Source organism: Lipophrys pholis, assembly GCF_963383615.2.
Source record: "Lipophrys pholis genome assembly, chromosome: 21".
In the NCBI taxonomy this organism is placed as follows: domain Eukaryota; kingdom Metazoa; phylum Chordata; class Actinopteri; order Blenniiformes; family Blenniidae; genus Lipophrys; species Lipophrys pholis.
This window is the reverse complement of record NC_137649.1, coordinates 11,291,075-11,304,861: the sequence shown is the minus strand read 5'-3', so window position 1 is coordinate 11,304,861 and position 13,787 is coordinate 11,291,075. Positions and strand designations below refer to the sequence as shown.

Sequence of the window (13,787 nt, the reverse complement as noted above, 5' to 3'; positions counted from 1 at the left end):
CCATGCGCATGCGCGTGAGCGGTAAAATTCAAAACTCGAGACGTACTGTTGTCGAGGATCGTTGACGTTAGCTTCCGACTATATGCTAAATATAAGCCATAGGACGGATATTTGGAGTTAGTAAAGATTTGACAAATGTATCAGTCATAAAAACGTGGAGGAATAGACCACTGCAAGTGTAAGGTATGCTCCATGTGTTTATTTACGGTGTGTTAATTTACTGTGTCGCTTGTTTTTGAATGGCAAGCTCACGAGCATGGACACAAAAGTCTACGTCTCTACGCTAACTTACTAAACTGAGGAATCAAGGCGCCAGAAATGTATTTAAAGGAATTAATGTGACAATTCAAAATACATCGTTTTTGGACGGTCTAACGACTTCTAATTTGAAGTAACAGCTTGCCTTGTAGACGCGTACACGTAGTAGTTAAATCTCAATTTGCTATTATTTCTGCACAAGCGGCCTACTCCCAACACAGATTATTTTGCCATGCTCTTGATAGATAGAAAGCCCATTTAAAATCAAACAATGTACAGCGAAAATGGAGAGCTGTTCCCCTCATAGTGTAAATGAACAAAATGTAACAAGAAAGAATAGTGCACTAAGTCCAAAGATGTGTCGCAGTAGATGTTTGAGTTGTTTGTGATGTGCGTGAATTCATGGTGGTTATATGTTTCTGGTAAACAAACTGTAGGGGATTTCATGTAATATGCTTTCTTTTTTTTAGATCAATTGCATATTTAATAACATTAAGTTCGTGCTTCACTTCTTTGATGAAATATGATTTTTTTTTTTTCATTCTCACAGGCAAAGATGGAGCCTGATCTAACTCAGAATGTGTGAGTAAAATTAGAATGTCATGTCTAACAATGTATTTGTTTCTGAATCTTTAGCTTTTTTTCTTTTACTTTATATTTGGCTGTGAATATCTATCACATTCCATTTCATGACAACCCTCCAATTACACATACTGAAGTGTACACAGAACTGACTACTGAATTATGTTTTGCATTACAGTGAGAAAAGTGGATTCTCTAGGAGACGCATATCATCGGTGACTGGCAACTATTTCACAGAATAATTGTTTTATTTCCCCAGTTAACAAATGAACTCAACTTTTATCATTTGTAATTTTCAGATTTTAAAAGCACCTCGGAAATCAGTCAGATATCCAGACCCAGAGCAACAAGAAAATGTGGTAATGTGGTCTGAATTGTTTAAATGGGGATTTTAACTTGACTGTGGCGACACTATACACGACTAGCTATTTAACTGGCTATTTAATTTACAGTTTGTTTTATTTCTGTAAAGGTGGAATGTGCCAAGCCAGGAGAGAAGAGGAATTCAAGGAGAGTCAGCTTTGCTCCGGCCAATGATGTTCTACTGTTTTCTAAGTTAGTATTCAGAGGAGGAAAAAAAACCTTAAGGTGTCATATTTAGTCGAGAATGTTTATATTTTGATTGAATCATTTCTTTTCTCGTTTTTTTTAATAGGGACGTTAAAAATACCTCCCCTGCCCGAAGTCCTTTTCAAGACTTAACAGCAACAGGTATGTGAAAGAGTCATTTGTAGGAGCATGTCACTGTTTACAATTTCAAGCTGCTTTTTAATCTTTGTTTTTTTGCATTTTACAGCAGTAGGCCCCACGCTGAACAGGTAGGTTGGCCTGAGCATTTAAGCTCCACTATTCAATTTGTATTTGTTAATTCAACAATCACCAGACGTACGTTGTTATCGGATGATTCCCCTTCATCTGAGCAGTTGTATTATTTTCCTTTCATCAGGGGCCAGGCAGGAGATAATGGAGATGGAGGTCAAAAAATAGCTGGTATGGACATTCCAGCTTTTAACTTTTAAACTGTCTCATGTCATAAATGATTGCTATTACTAATGTTAGGTCATGCATTTTAGGTATGGAAAGCCTCTTGAATGCTCCGCTACACGATCACCAACACAAGGATAAGGTGAGGTTAATCATCATTTTTTTCTATCGTTCTGTGAAAAGCTTCGTCGGTGTTGTTTCTTTTCCGGAGGTTTCACTAGATTTATTGTTTGCTGCCGCAGCAGATATGTCCTGGAGCAGGTGAAGGAATTTTCTGTAATTTTCTAGATGGATCATTTATATAATTTACACACATTTTCTACTACATTACACTATTCTAGAATTATCACAGATGTTTGAAGACGCGTTTAGAGACTTTTAACTGACAATTGTTTATCTTCACTAGGTCGTCTTTGAGACAGGGGATGACTTCGGAGAGAGAACTGTCATGTTTTCTACGCATGACGCATCTATGGATATGACACAAAGTCATACTTTCAACATTGCCACTGATGCCGATGTACTTGAAGACGGCGCCTACCAAAATAATGACATCTCCACTGTTCTGGACAAAAGAGTGATGTTCCCTGTGGATTCACTGCCCGCAGATAAAACCCACAGTCATTCTGCAACTGTGGCAGGCGCCTCAATATTGGCATTCGCCGGGAGAAAGCTGGACTTATGTGTTGAGAAGAAAAAGGTATCAGCATCAGCACAATGTCTGGATCCTGACTTTGAAAACTTCCTTGCGAGTCTCTCTGAACCGACTGGCCCCAGCGTGGACGCCGCAATCACCAGAGCGACCCCTCCACTTGGATCGTCCGCAGAGGACAAAGATAAAGAAAATCTAGTTCCAACTCCTGCACGTGCTGCGATTGGGAAGCCGGTACATAACAGCAGGAGCAGTGGGCTGTTACCGGCAGCACTCTATCCAGAAGAGAAGGCGATTGAAGCTCCGAGAGGCGATGATGATCCCTTTCAGTGGCTTTTTCCCTCTCATGACATGTACGCCCACTCCGACAGAAGAGTGTCACAGACAGAGATGATGAAGAGCAATCGGCAGCAGACCAGTAAATCCGTGGGATTATCTGACTCAAAAGGTATGAAATTTCCAATGTGGGGATTATTTCAGGTTGTAGAGTGGTGTAAGGCCAGGCCCTTTAACCTCATAGTAAGAATATGCCCTGTTGATTCTGGGCTGTTGTTTTGGGCCTTTTTCTGGGGAGTATGCATGTTCTCTCTGTGCATGTGTGGGTTTGCACTAAGTACTCCACACAATCCAACAAAAACATGCTTTTGAGGCTAATTGGTGACACTGAATCATACACGTGTGTGTGGTTTTCTGTGTCTGTCTCTGTAAAGTTGAACTGGTGCCTGTCCAGGTGTAATATCAAATGGTTGATTTGTAAGTGTGTGGTTGTGTTATTTAATGACTATTTAACTTCTATAAAGTGCAAAACTAGAGTTGGGCTTTTGGTATTCATACGTCTAGTACTTTGTTTTTGCGATTTGAAATTATAAACCTTTTTTCATTTTTGATTGTCCAATTTTAGATAAATCTTTCAAGACTGCTCACACACAACATAAGGTAAGTTTTAGAATCATTTCATATTTATCTTAAATAAGTACAATGTTTTGGGGGCATTGTCTGTTAACCGGCATAGTTTCCAATGTGTTTGAATGCTCATTGATTCAAAATAAATAGATACGTGGTTAATGAGTGTGCTTTGCTTTTCAGGTCGGTGCTGATTTCAAAGAAGAACCCAGAGAGAAAACGGTGCTGTTCACTGCAGATGAAATGTTTATGGACCTGACCCAAGCCCACACAGTGCACATTGCCTGTGGTTCAGAAGCTCCTCAGCCAATGTCTGCAAATACTTTTAATCCAGGATTTCAAAATGTTCTTCTGAGTCACTCTCAAGCAAGTGACCCTGCCAGCATCCCTCTGATACCCAGAACGACACCAACTGCTGCACCATGTTCGAATGAAGCCATCAACACAAACGGCTCACTCTCCCTGCCAAGTGCTCATGCTGACGAAGAAAACGAACCCCGAAATCAAAGCAGGAGCTTTGGAAGGTCATTAGGTGGAAGTACAAACTGTCCTAAAGATGTTGGGGTGGTTATGACAGAACCCCGAGGAAGAAGCATTTTGCGAGGGGATTTGAGCATGGATAAGACTGAAAGTCGGATGGACTCCTTCATACCAGACACAACGGCTCCTCTTCAACAGGCTTTTTCCTCGAGAGCCGCACACTCAAGCAATGGTGGTTTGAGGGATACCGGGAGGACTTCCTATCAGCAGAGCAGGGAAACAACTGGTCCACCTGACTGTAAAGGTATGGAATCAAAAAACCTTTTTAGTTTTTCCCCCTTAACTGGAGATCATAAACTCTGATGGGTAATATGAAATAAAAAAAAAGTGATGAGAAAGAAAACTCCAGAATGACCTGATTGTACAGAAATGAACAGAAAAAAATCAATGCATGTAATGGTTTTTATTAGATGAATTTAAAAAAGTTGATTGTTATAATTATGGCTGGTTTCACACAAGGATAATCCAGAAAAAATGGCTGGATAGGGAGTGCTGAAAACTGTCACGCCTTCATTTGGTTTGGTTCACTTTCCCCTTGCACTTGAGAGGGCGGATCACACATTTACACATTTACAACAGCTGCTCATCTGAAAAATTAAAAAAGCACAATGAAAAAGAGAATCAGACTCATGGATTGGCCAGAATCAAAAGCTGGAGTTAGGGTTAGTTTTGAACAACAAAAAAAGTAAGGAGCTGGTGGGTTAGTCAACACTTCATTGAGCAGTTATTACTTTACCTTCTCAGCAACTTTCTGCTCTCGGGAGCAACTACAGATTGTGTGCTTCAAGGGAAGTGAGATTCCAACTCTTCCAGTCCGAAGCTTAACGTTCTAACCTCAGGTCTACCACTGCCTAGTTGATGTACTTGTGACTAAGGGTCACTAGGGTTATTACGTCCACCAAGGACGTAATAAAATCATCCATGTATATTTGTTTATTTGTATGTTTGCCTGTACATCAAAACTATTGCGTGGATTTTGTCGAAATTCTCACCACAGACAGATACTAGGCCGTGGAAGATTCCATAAAATTTTTAGATGTGCTCCCCACACTTTTTATTTCTGAGTCCAGGTCAAGCGGATGTCAGAAGTCTCTGATTGCTCTTGTTCATCTTGTTGTCACGTGTTTTTCTTACCGTTTTTTTCTCCCCTCCTCCTCCTGTAAAGACATGGGGACCCCATATAATACTTGTTTGAAGAAGATGATGGAAATACAGCAGGTGAGTTTAGACCTTTATTGTCTTTGTTATTTCAAGTAAATTTTGGCTGCACGCTTTGTAGAAACATTCTTCCAGTTGAAAGACAATCCGATGGTATTGGGAACCTATAGTTCCCCCAAAACGTTGATTATTTCTGTAATGGCATTTTTTTTTTTCCAGGTCAAGTGTGATGCTGAATTTGACTGCAAAGAGAAAACAGTGCGGTTCACTGCCGACGACGCCTGTATGGATTTGACACAAAGTCTCACTGTCAATATTCGGAGTGTGGCACATCTGCACTCACGCCAAAACGAGAACCTCTTACCCGTTTATGGCGAGAAAGCAGTGAGATTTACCGATGATGATGCAGCTATGGACGTGACAAAAAGTCACACTGTAAATATCGCAATTGATATTGACCCAAATTCGCAAAATCTGGAGTTTCTGCCTGTATCTGGAGAAAAAACCGTCCGATTTACCGATGATGATGCAGCTATGGATGTCACAAAAAGTCACACTGTAAACATTGCCACGGTTTACAATGTGCAGTCGCACGGAAATGTGGACTTTGCCTCTACAATGGAAGAAAAACCAGTTAAGCTCACTGCTGACGATGCCGCTAAAGATGAGACGAGAAATTGGTCTGTGGACATTGCCACTGATTTCAAAAGAAAGTCAGAAATGTCAGATCATCTGCCGAACCGTGGAGAACAAACATTGAGGTTCTCTTCAGACGATGCCGCTATGGATATGACCAAAAGTCACACTGTGAACATTGCTGCAGATTACAATATGTCGCTCCAAAATGTGCACTCTGTTTCTCCAAGGGAAGAAACACCAGTTGGGCTCACTACTGACGATGCACCTAAAGGTGAGACGAGAAATCGCATTGTGGACATTGCGGAAGATTTCAAAAGAACATCAGGAGTTTCAGATCTTCTGCAGAGCAGCGGAGAAAAAACAGTGAGGTTCACTGCAGACGATGCAGCTATGGATGTGACCAAAAGTCACACTGTGAACATTGCAACCGTTTCCAATATGCAGTGGCATCAAAATGTGGACTTTGTCTCTACAAGGGAAGAAAAACCAGTAAGGCTGACTACAGATGATGCAGCTAAAGATGAGCCAAGACATCGCATTGTGGACATCGACACTGATTCCAAAAGAACATCGCAAAGTGAGGATAATCTGCCGAACAGTGGGGAGAAAACAGTGAGGTTCACTGCAGACGATGCAGCTATGGATGTGACCAAAAGTCACACTGTAAACATTGCCACTAGTTTCCAACCACAGCTGCCAAACGTAGACCCTCCGGCGTTTGAAGAGAAGACGGTGAGATTTTCTGCGGATGACGCCGGCATGGATCTGACCCAGTGCCTCACAGTAAATATTGCCAGTAACTCGTCTTCAGACTCGCGTCCACTGCACCAAAATGCTTTACCCGTCCTCCAAAACTTGGATATCCCTAGCGCCGTTAAAAGGGGAGAAAGTGACATTCATAAAGAGAGATCAGTGTGCCTTTCAGAGGGAGAATTGTTGAAAGCAGAGGCCACTGATAAAAAAAGCACTTATACGCGAGGCTCCCTGTTCCAACCTCAGATGAAGAAACCTGACGTAAACGCTGAACTTGAAGCCGCTTTGGCTTCTGGTGTGATGGAAAAATCCGTAAATGGAATCTTGCCGGACTGCGCTGATATCAGTTCAAACATGGATTTGACTGAAGCTCAAACAGGCCACATTATGGAACAGACTTCTACAAATCAAATCCTTCAATGCGTTTCTTTGACACAAAACCAAGATTTTGAACATTCAATGGCAGTTAAAACATCACCAGTAAGGAGTGAAGCGCCGATTCCATCCTGCCTTGGCAATGTGGCAATCACTAGTCTGCCAGGTTCTCCCGACTCGAGTGAAAAAGAATCTTTCAGAGAGTCTGAACCGAGTCGCAGATCTTGTCCTGTAACCCAGAACGTGGGCGGTTCCCCGAGTGCAGTGGACCAAGATGCCGACATGGTCAACTCAAGGAAGTCTAGACGGATAAGTTTAGCCGATCTCACGTCAAAAGTGCGCCGCCTGAGCCACATGATCAATGCAGCTCCTGATCCTGTCGCCACAGAAAGCTGCACAATGCCTTGGTCCTCACTGGAACATGACTGGGAAAAGAATTCAGAAGAAAAACTCACATCTGCCCCCGTGGAGCCAGAACTCAAAAGAGTACAGACTGAAGATGTTTCACAGGATCAATGTCTCACAACAACGGAACAAGTCTCGCCTCCTATAGCGACTCCCTTCAACTTGAAGACCAAACAGCTTATGTCAAGACTTTCAGTCGGGGGCTTTAAGCCAAAACTACCCCAAAGAAGCAAACCTGAGGATTCAACCAAGGGGAAATTGGCAATGACTGTCCTCGGATGTCCTTCTGCCAATGCTCCCAATCACTTGCGCAACTTTGACAATGACGTGAGCGATATTTTCGACGAAGAGCTGGGAAGCTACGAAGACACGTCGGAAATACTGGACGTGCACGGCCACGTCGAGAAAATCCCCGAACAAGAAAGTGCTTTTGGAGAGTTTGATTTCAGGACAATGGACATGTTTGACGAGGACTTTATTGGTCCAGTCCACAGACAAAAGAGGCATTTGCCAGAGGATGAAAATATCATTGACAATGAGAAGAGAATGAAAACCTCCACCGATGCTGCTGAGATGGTACGTCACGTTTTGGTGGTTATATCAAATTTCCTGTCCTTTTAGTATGTCAGTCACACCATTAAATACATTCTACTTTTTGCTTTTCTCTTTGTTATTTTATATGTAATGTTCCAGGTATCACTCTCTGATGTAGTAGACAGCGACAGTAATGTTACCACAGCTCCGACTACGACACAGACCATAGAATCGTCCATCTCCAGTCACACGGCCAGCATGAGATGTGAAGCTACGTTTGAGTCAAGTAAGTTGTCATGGTTTTAGATGGTCCGGTCCCTTTCAGATCTGCATTTAACCTGTTTATTATTCCTGTTTCCAGCTTATAAACAAAGCTTTTATGAGTCTCAACTTGAAGACCATGCCAGTGAAATGCAGATGGTTTGTTGATTTTGAGTCGATCTTTTAATGCTTACTTAAAAATAAGAATTTTACCTGACTAGTTTTTCACCGCCCGCAATATTTTCACCACAGAAACTTGAGGATGGCACCATTACGGTTATGGAGTTCTTCAAGATCATCAACATCGACTTTGTCATCCATAATCCCCGGCAAAGTGTCCGTCCTGGCAGGGTAAGTTCATTCTTATTCTTAGTAAGTGAGAGAAGCGTGTTTAAAAAAAATTAAATGAAGGGTTTTGTTTTTGTTTTTTCTTAATGCAGCTTTTGTCAGAAACTGAATTCACAGCGATTGACTTGTTGAAGAATAGACACATCAGTCGTCCTAAACAGATGGTCTATGAGACGGATGTCCTCGACCTCACCCATAAGGTGGATAGGTACGTAATGATTCAGGTTCCATTTTCTTAAAATCAAATATATACACACACACACACACACACACACACACACACACACACACACACACACACACACACACACACACACACACACATCATGTATCCACAACATCTGGTACATCCAGAATTTGATGACACTTCCACACTTTATTTTGTAATGTAGTTTTTCATGAGATCAGCTTGATTTCTAGAGTTTACATGGTTCTTTTAAACCTGAAAACTCACATACCAGTATTTGTTTGGGACATAGGTCACTGACATTTAGCTTGTGCCCAACTGGAGTTTTGCTGTGGCACCAGTTTATCTGTGCAAAGTGCTTTATAAATCAACTACATCACACCTGGTCACAGCGACCGGTCCGCTTCGGAAACGCTGCAAATTGCAAACGTACTTTTTTGAAAGAGAAAATCAAATCTCGTGTCTCCTTTTAGGTTGAAGGTGCGAATGGAGGATCTCGACAAACCTTTGAAGGCCGTTAACAACCTGTTGTGGGAGGAAATTAGACATTTTTCAGAGAAAGAGGTGCTTCACCTTTTTTTTTTTTGCTTTGCATTTTTTGTCATGTTATTTGGAAATGTTGCATACAGCTCCAATTTTCACTGGACGTTTGCTTTGCATTTGGATCGAGCACAAACACGTTCTCATTTGAATTCGCAGCTAAAATCATTTGGTGTGAAACTGAAGGAGAGAAATAACTTCTTCAGGAAAACAAGCAAAGCTCAGTCCCACGAGATGAAGGAAGTCCTGTACACCAAGCTCGTTCAGGCTCATCTGGTAAGAACATTCACAGAAGGTTGATGCATTAAATGTGGGAATCGTAGTTATTGACAACAGTTTTGTTGTTGTTTTTTTTTAGGAGGAGCAGGAAAAATTGAAAGAAACAATTGAGAAAGCCGATGACATGCTGAAAAGTCTCGACGACTGCATTCATCAATTACAAACAGGTTCGACAACAACAAGTACATTTGGGTTGTGATTGATTGTCTTTTATGCAAATTAACTAATTTAAGTAAAATGTCAGACAACTGGAGCAACAAGTTTCATCCTGAATCTTTTTTTTTCCTTAATAAGAACTTGTTGGAGTTGAGGAAAACGGCTTTGATGGCAAACCAGGCATGAAATCACTGCAGGACGGTAAGAATGAGACACGTTTCTCATCGTGTTTAGTCAAATTGATAAAAATTGTTTATTAACTTTTTATTTTTTTTGCAGGAATAACAAAAGCAACTGAAACTTTGGATGATAATGAAAGGCAAGGAGTTTTTTTTGTTGTTGTTTTTTTAAATTTGTAACTTTTTCCATCAAATGTAGAGCGGATTTCTCCTTTCTGTTTCACTATGTCCTCTATCGACTGCTAAACTGCTCAATGGTTCTAAATGTCGACTTTGTTTGTCACAGACAAAAATCTGAACTGGAGTTGCAGAAGAAGCAGAACTCGGGTAAACTGAAGCGGTTAAATGCTGAGATGCAGAACCTGGAGAGCCACATGGACGTGCTGGAGATGTCAGTCGCCGTTTTCCTTGCTTTTTTTTAACGTCTTGAGATCAATTCTGTGCTCGGAAATGTTGAACTGATCATCTCTCGCCCTTCCTTCACCTCAGACTGAATGAATGGAAGTTGAAAGAGAGCGGGCGCGACTGCACGCTCTACACGTTCCTCCACGAGACCATGACGTTACGGCTGACGTATGAAAAGTCTGACGGTAAGCTTTTAATCTTCAATAACATTTTTTTTAATTCCCTTTTTAAATGAGCCCCTACTCGCTCGCTCCAGCCTTTAAAAGATTCTAGAAAGTCGTTTGTGAGACTTTGAGCTGTACAGTCTCTACTAATGGATTATTAAGTGCCAAATGGCTTGATTTAAGACCAAATAAATAAATTACTCGTTATCTTGTGTTTGCCTAATTTGTAATAAAACTAATATTGAAGCACTTCTTATTATCTTATTGAATTTGACGGGATTTCAGTTGGACAAACAGGCTAATAAAGACAAATCTCTACAAGTAATTCCTTTTAAGCTGTTAAAATGGTTCAAGCGTGCCACTGCTGCCGAACCCATTCTTATATATTTGCAAAGCATCAATAACTATATAAACAGGAGAGAAATCATTATGAAGTGGTTGTGGAGGTTTTTGTAACCGGATGCTGTAATATTCACTCATCAAAAGACGAAATGCTCGAAAGTTGTTAGTGAATGTAGAAATGACTTTTAATTGAGTTTACATTTTCTTGCACATTAAAGTCGACGAGACAAACCGCCTGATTGGATCTTCAGATTCTGGGTCACTTTAAAACCCGGTTCTCTGATTTCTGGAGCCGGTTTTTTGTTTTTTTGTTTTTGTTTTTGTAACCCGTTTCACTCAGGATGACCCTAATAACAGTAATCTGCTTCCTTCCTTTTCTTTCTTTTGAAGGAAACCCAGCAGACAATGAATCTGCACGTAAAACAAAAGAAATCCGCTTCAACTTTGAACTGGACGGTGAGCGCACAAACGGTTAAAGTTTCATGTCACGACTTTCATCCACTGGTGAAGTTCTTGTTTTCTCCCAGTTTTTTTTTCCCCCCCTGTTAAAAGATTATTCGTTAAGTCCCCCCGATGGACATTTAAAGGGAGATTTCTGCTTGCGACCGCTGTCTGTTGGCCCGTATTAGTCCAGATGTGCAAACAGCCTTGTGATTCTCTGACCAGATGAGAAGTCGCGGTGCCACGCCCGCCTCGCTCACAAGCTGCTCTCTCAGTTCACGGGGGGAGAATCGGCCTGGGCGGAGAAGTTCCCAACAAGTGGACACGTTCCAAAGGCAAGTGTGGTTGTCGTCTCACCGAGAGCTGGACGTGTGCTGACATTTACTCCCCCCGAGCGCTGAAGCGAAGTGTCTCGTTTACGGTTTCAGCTGCTCCGCGACGTGGGCCTGGTGGTGAGCCGCTGCCGTCTGCTGGGAGAAGAGTGTCGGAGGTTGAAGCTATGGGGAAGTCTTCCGTTCGATATTGTCCACATCAGCTGCGACGACACCCGGTCCGAAACATTTCCAATATTTCTCCCCCCTTTGTTACTTTAAAACAATTTGTGATTAAGAGCCGTCGTTTAACATTTGATAAGAAACTTAAATGAATTGTTCACCCAATGTCCTCCTTCCAGAATCTGCATCGTCTTCAGCAGCCTCAAGACATTTTCCAAGTTTCAAGTTGTCTTTGCCGTCAGTCTGATCAACCGCCTCTGTGTCCTTAAAGTGGAGAGCTTCAGAAACATCATCGGTGGGACAACGTAAGTCGGATTCAGACATGACGTAACCACAAATAAATAAATAAAAAGAAATTCTAAATTGCCGTGACTTGCTGTTGGTCAAAAGGACCGGCAGCAATAGATTTAAGATGGATTGATGATTAAGACATTCAGGACAAACACGGGACCTTTTTTACTCTTGAATCTTTTCATTAACTTCAGTCCTGCTCACGACTCTGATATCAATAATTAAACAGGATTTTAATTGTTCAAATGGTGTTTCCTTCACAATGTTTTTTTTTTTTCTTTCCAGCCTTTATTTTTACACAAAACAGATGTTTGTTGTTGTTTTTTCTTTCTTTTCCGGTGGAGTAAAAAAAATCAATCATGGATCTGTCAGAGATTAGCCAAAATATCAATTTTCATGCGTTTTAATCCAAACATTATTTTTTTTTAATTGACTGCCCTCTTAAACTCGTCTAATCTTATTTAAAGATGTATTGGATTCTGTATTGTTAGTTTCATTTGTGAGAATAATAGCTCAAATTTAATTTTTTTTTTTTTTACTTTGTAATACAGATTAACATTTGTTATACAGGGAATAAGTGATAATCTATTAGAATAAATATTTGAATCACAATATTTGTCGAAACGGTGACATTCTGACCAAGAAGTGAACCGCGTGCATTAACACAACCAGAACGATGGAAATGTCCCAAGTGACGCTCGTGGGCAGCAAAAATACTTTTATACAACCAATGATTAATATTAATCGTTTCTGGATGAAATGTCTTTGCAGAATGGAGCAGATTGAGGAGATTGTGGCTTCCTTCACTCCGGGCCAGAACCTCCTGACCAGGATCGTCAAAAAGATCCACCAGACTCTGCTCTGTTAGGACCGGCAAGATTTCACACGTTGATGGCCAAACTCTTGTACATTATAAATGTTGTATAGTGCGTGTTAAGGCGATAAAATGAATTGCAACGATTTTCAGCTTTCTCTTTTCACACCCAAACAGTGAAATACATCTTATCCAGCCAAAAAGCCACCAACCAATCATTCATTCATTCCTTCATTCATCCAAGAAGTTAAATTATACTCTCTTAAAGATTGGTACTTATTTGAAATATTAAAGGTTGTTTTATTTGTTCCTGTTCAGTTTCACCAACGGCTTCCAGGATGTATATATAACATTGAACTGACATGTTTTTGTAGCTTTGTGCAGTAATCGACACGTGCAAATATCTCAACATTTGCATTATTAACTGAAATGTCTTTTTTTTTGTAAGTTGTAATGTATAATTAGAAGGCAATGGGCTTTAAAATAAATATTTGTTTTGCATTAAATGGCCGTTTTGTGCATTTTGTGACGCTGAAAATGTCTTCAATGCACATTTTTAAACTAGACATGTGATTTCTATATGATGGTAAAAAAAAAAAAAACATTGTGAAAAGATTTTACCATGCAGTGGAAGCTTTATGGATAAACGTCAATATTTCCTGTCCTCTTGTATCAAACCAGTATATTAGTTGTATGCATATAAGCTTTTTTTTTTTTTTTTTTTTTTTTTTTAAATGCTCTCACTTATATCCTGATTGACAATTGCCACTTTCTTGTTAACCTGGTGACTACAACATGGTTTTCTCTCATAATTTTCACGTTAAATTGGGTGAAATTCCAGAGCGGTCCAACAGTACGGGAAAATCCTCTTTAACTTCTCTGTGACACAAGATTGAGAAACCTACTGAAACTTTATGATGTACTTGGCTGCCAACTGTAAATATGGATATATGTAAGAATGGAGGACAGCTGACGCAGACAATTATGTGTACACACTTTGCTTTTGCCAATTCAGAGCATCCTTGATCCAAAAATACATGAACTGGCTTGAATTACGCACTATGCATAGGAAGCCTTGCTGTAGGCCGGTCATCCCCTGGGGG

The 13,787-nt window shown here is 40.6% G+C and overlaps 2 protein-coding genes across 2 annotated transcripts; both read left to right on the top strand.

The window, feature by feature from the left end:
- Nucleotides 1–62: 62 nt before the first annotated feature.
- On the top strand, nt 63–1,859 carry LOC308126583 (uncharacterized protein; the record flags this gene model as incomplete). Its single annotated transcript, XM_080491084.1, has 8 exons — nt 63–183; nt 809–840; nt 1,019–1,055; nt 1,140–1,199; nt 1,313–1,395; nt 1,496–1,551; nt 1,637–1,658; nt 1,787–1,859. The coding sequence occupies exons 2-8, from the start codon at nt 815–817 to the stop codon at nt 1,857–1,859; spliced, it is 357 nt and encodes a 118-aa protein (XP_080347210.1). The 5' UTR covers nt 63–183; nt 809–814.
- A 56-nt stretch (nt 1,860–1,915) lies between these two features.
- knl1 (kinetochore scaffold 1) lies at nt 1,916–13,187 on the top strand (the record flags this gene model as incomplete). The annotated part of the gene is made up of 22 exons (XM_080491083.1): nt 1,916–1,966; nt 2,231–2,924; nt 3,378–3,412; nt 3,563–4,163; nt 5,085–5,137; nt 5,297–7,825; nt 7,943–8,069; nt 8,145–8,203; nt 8,297–8,395; nt 8,485–8,600; nt 9,053–9,143; nt 9,279–9,395; nt 9,478–9,565; nt 9,693–9,755; nt 9,834–9,873; nt 10,020–10,124; nt 10,223–10,323; nt 11,035–11,100; nt 11,311–11,420; nt 11,514–11,635; nt 11,759–11,884; nt 12,642–13,187. 22 exons carry the CDS (start codon nt 1,916–1,918, stop codon nt 12,736–12,738), a joined length of 5,490 nt encoding a protein of 1,829 aa, XP_080347209.1. The 3' UTR covers nt 12,739–13,187.
- Between the last annotated feature and the right edge of the window lie 600 nt (nt 13,188–13,787).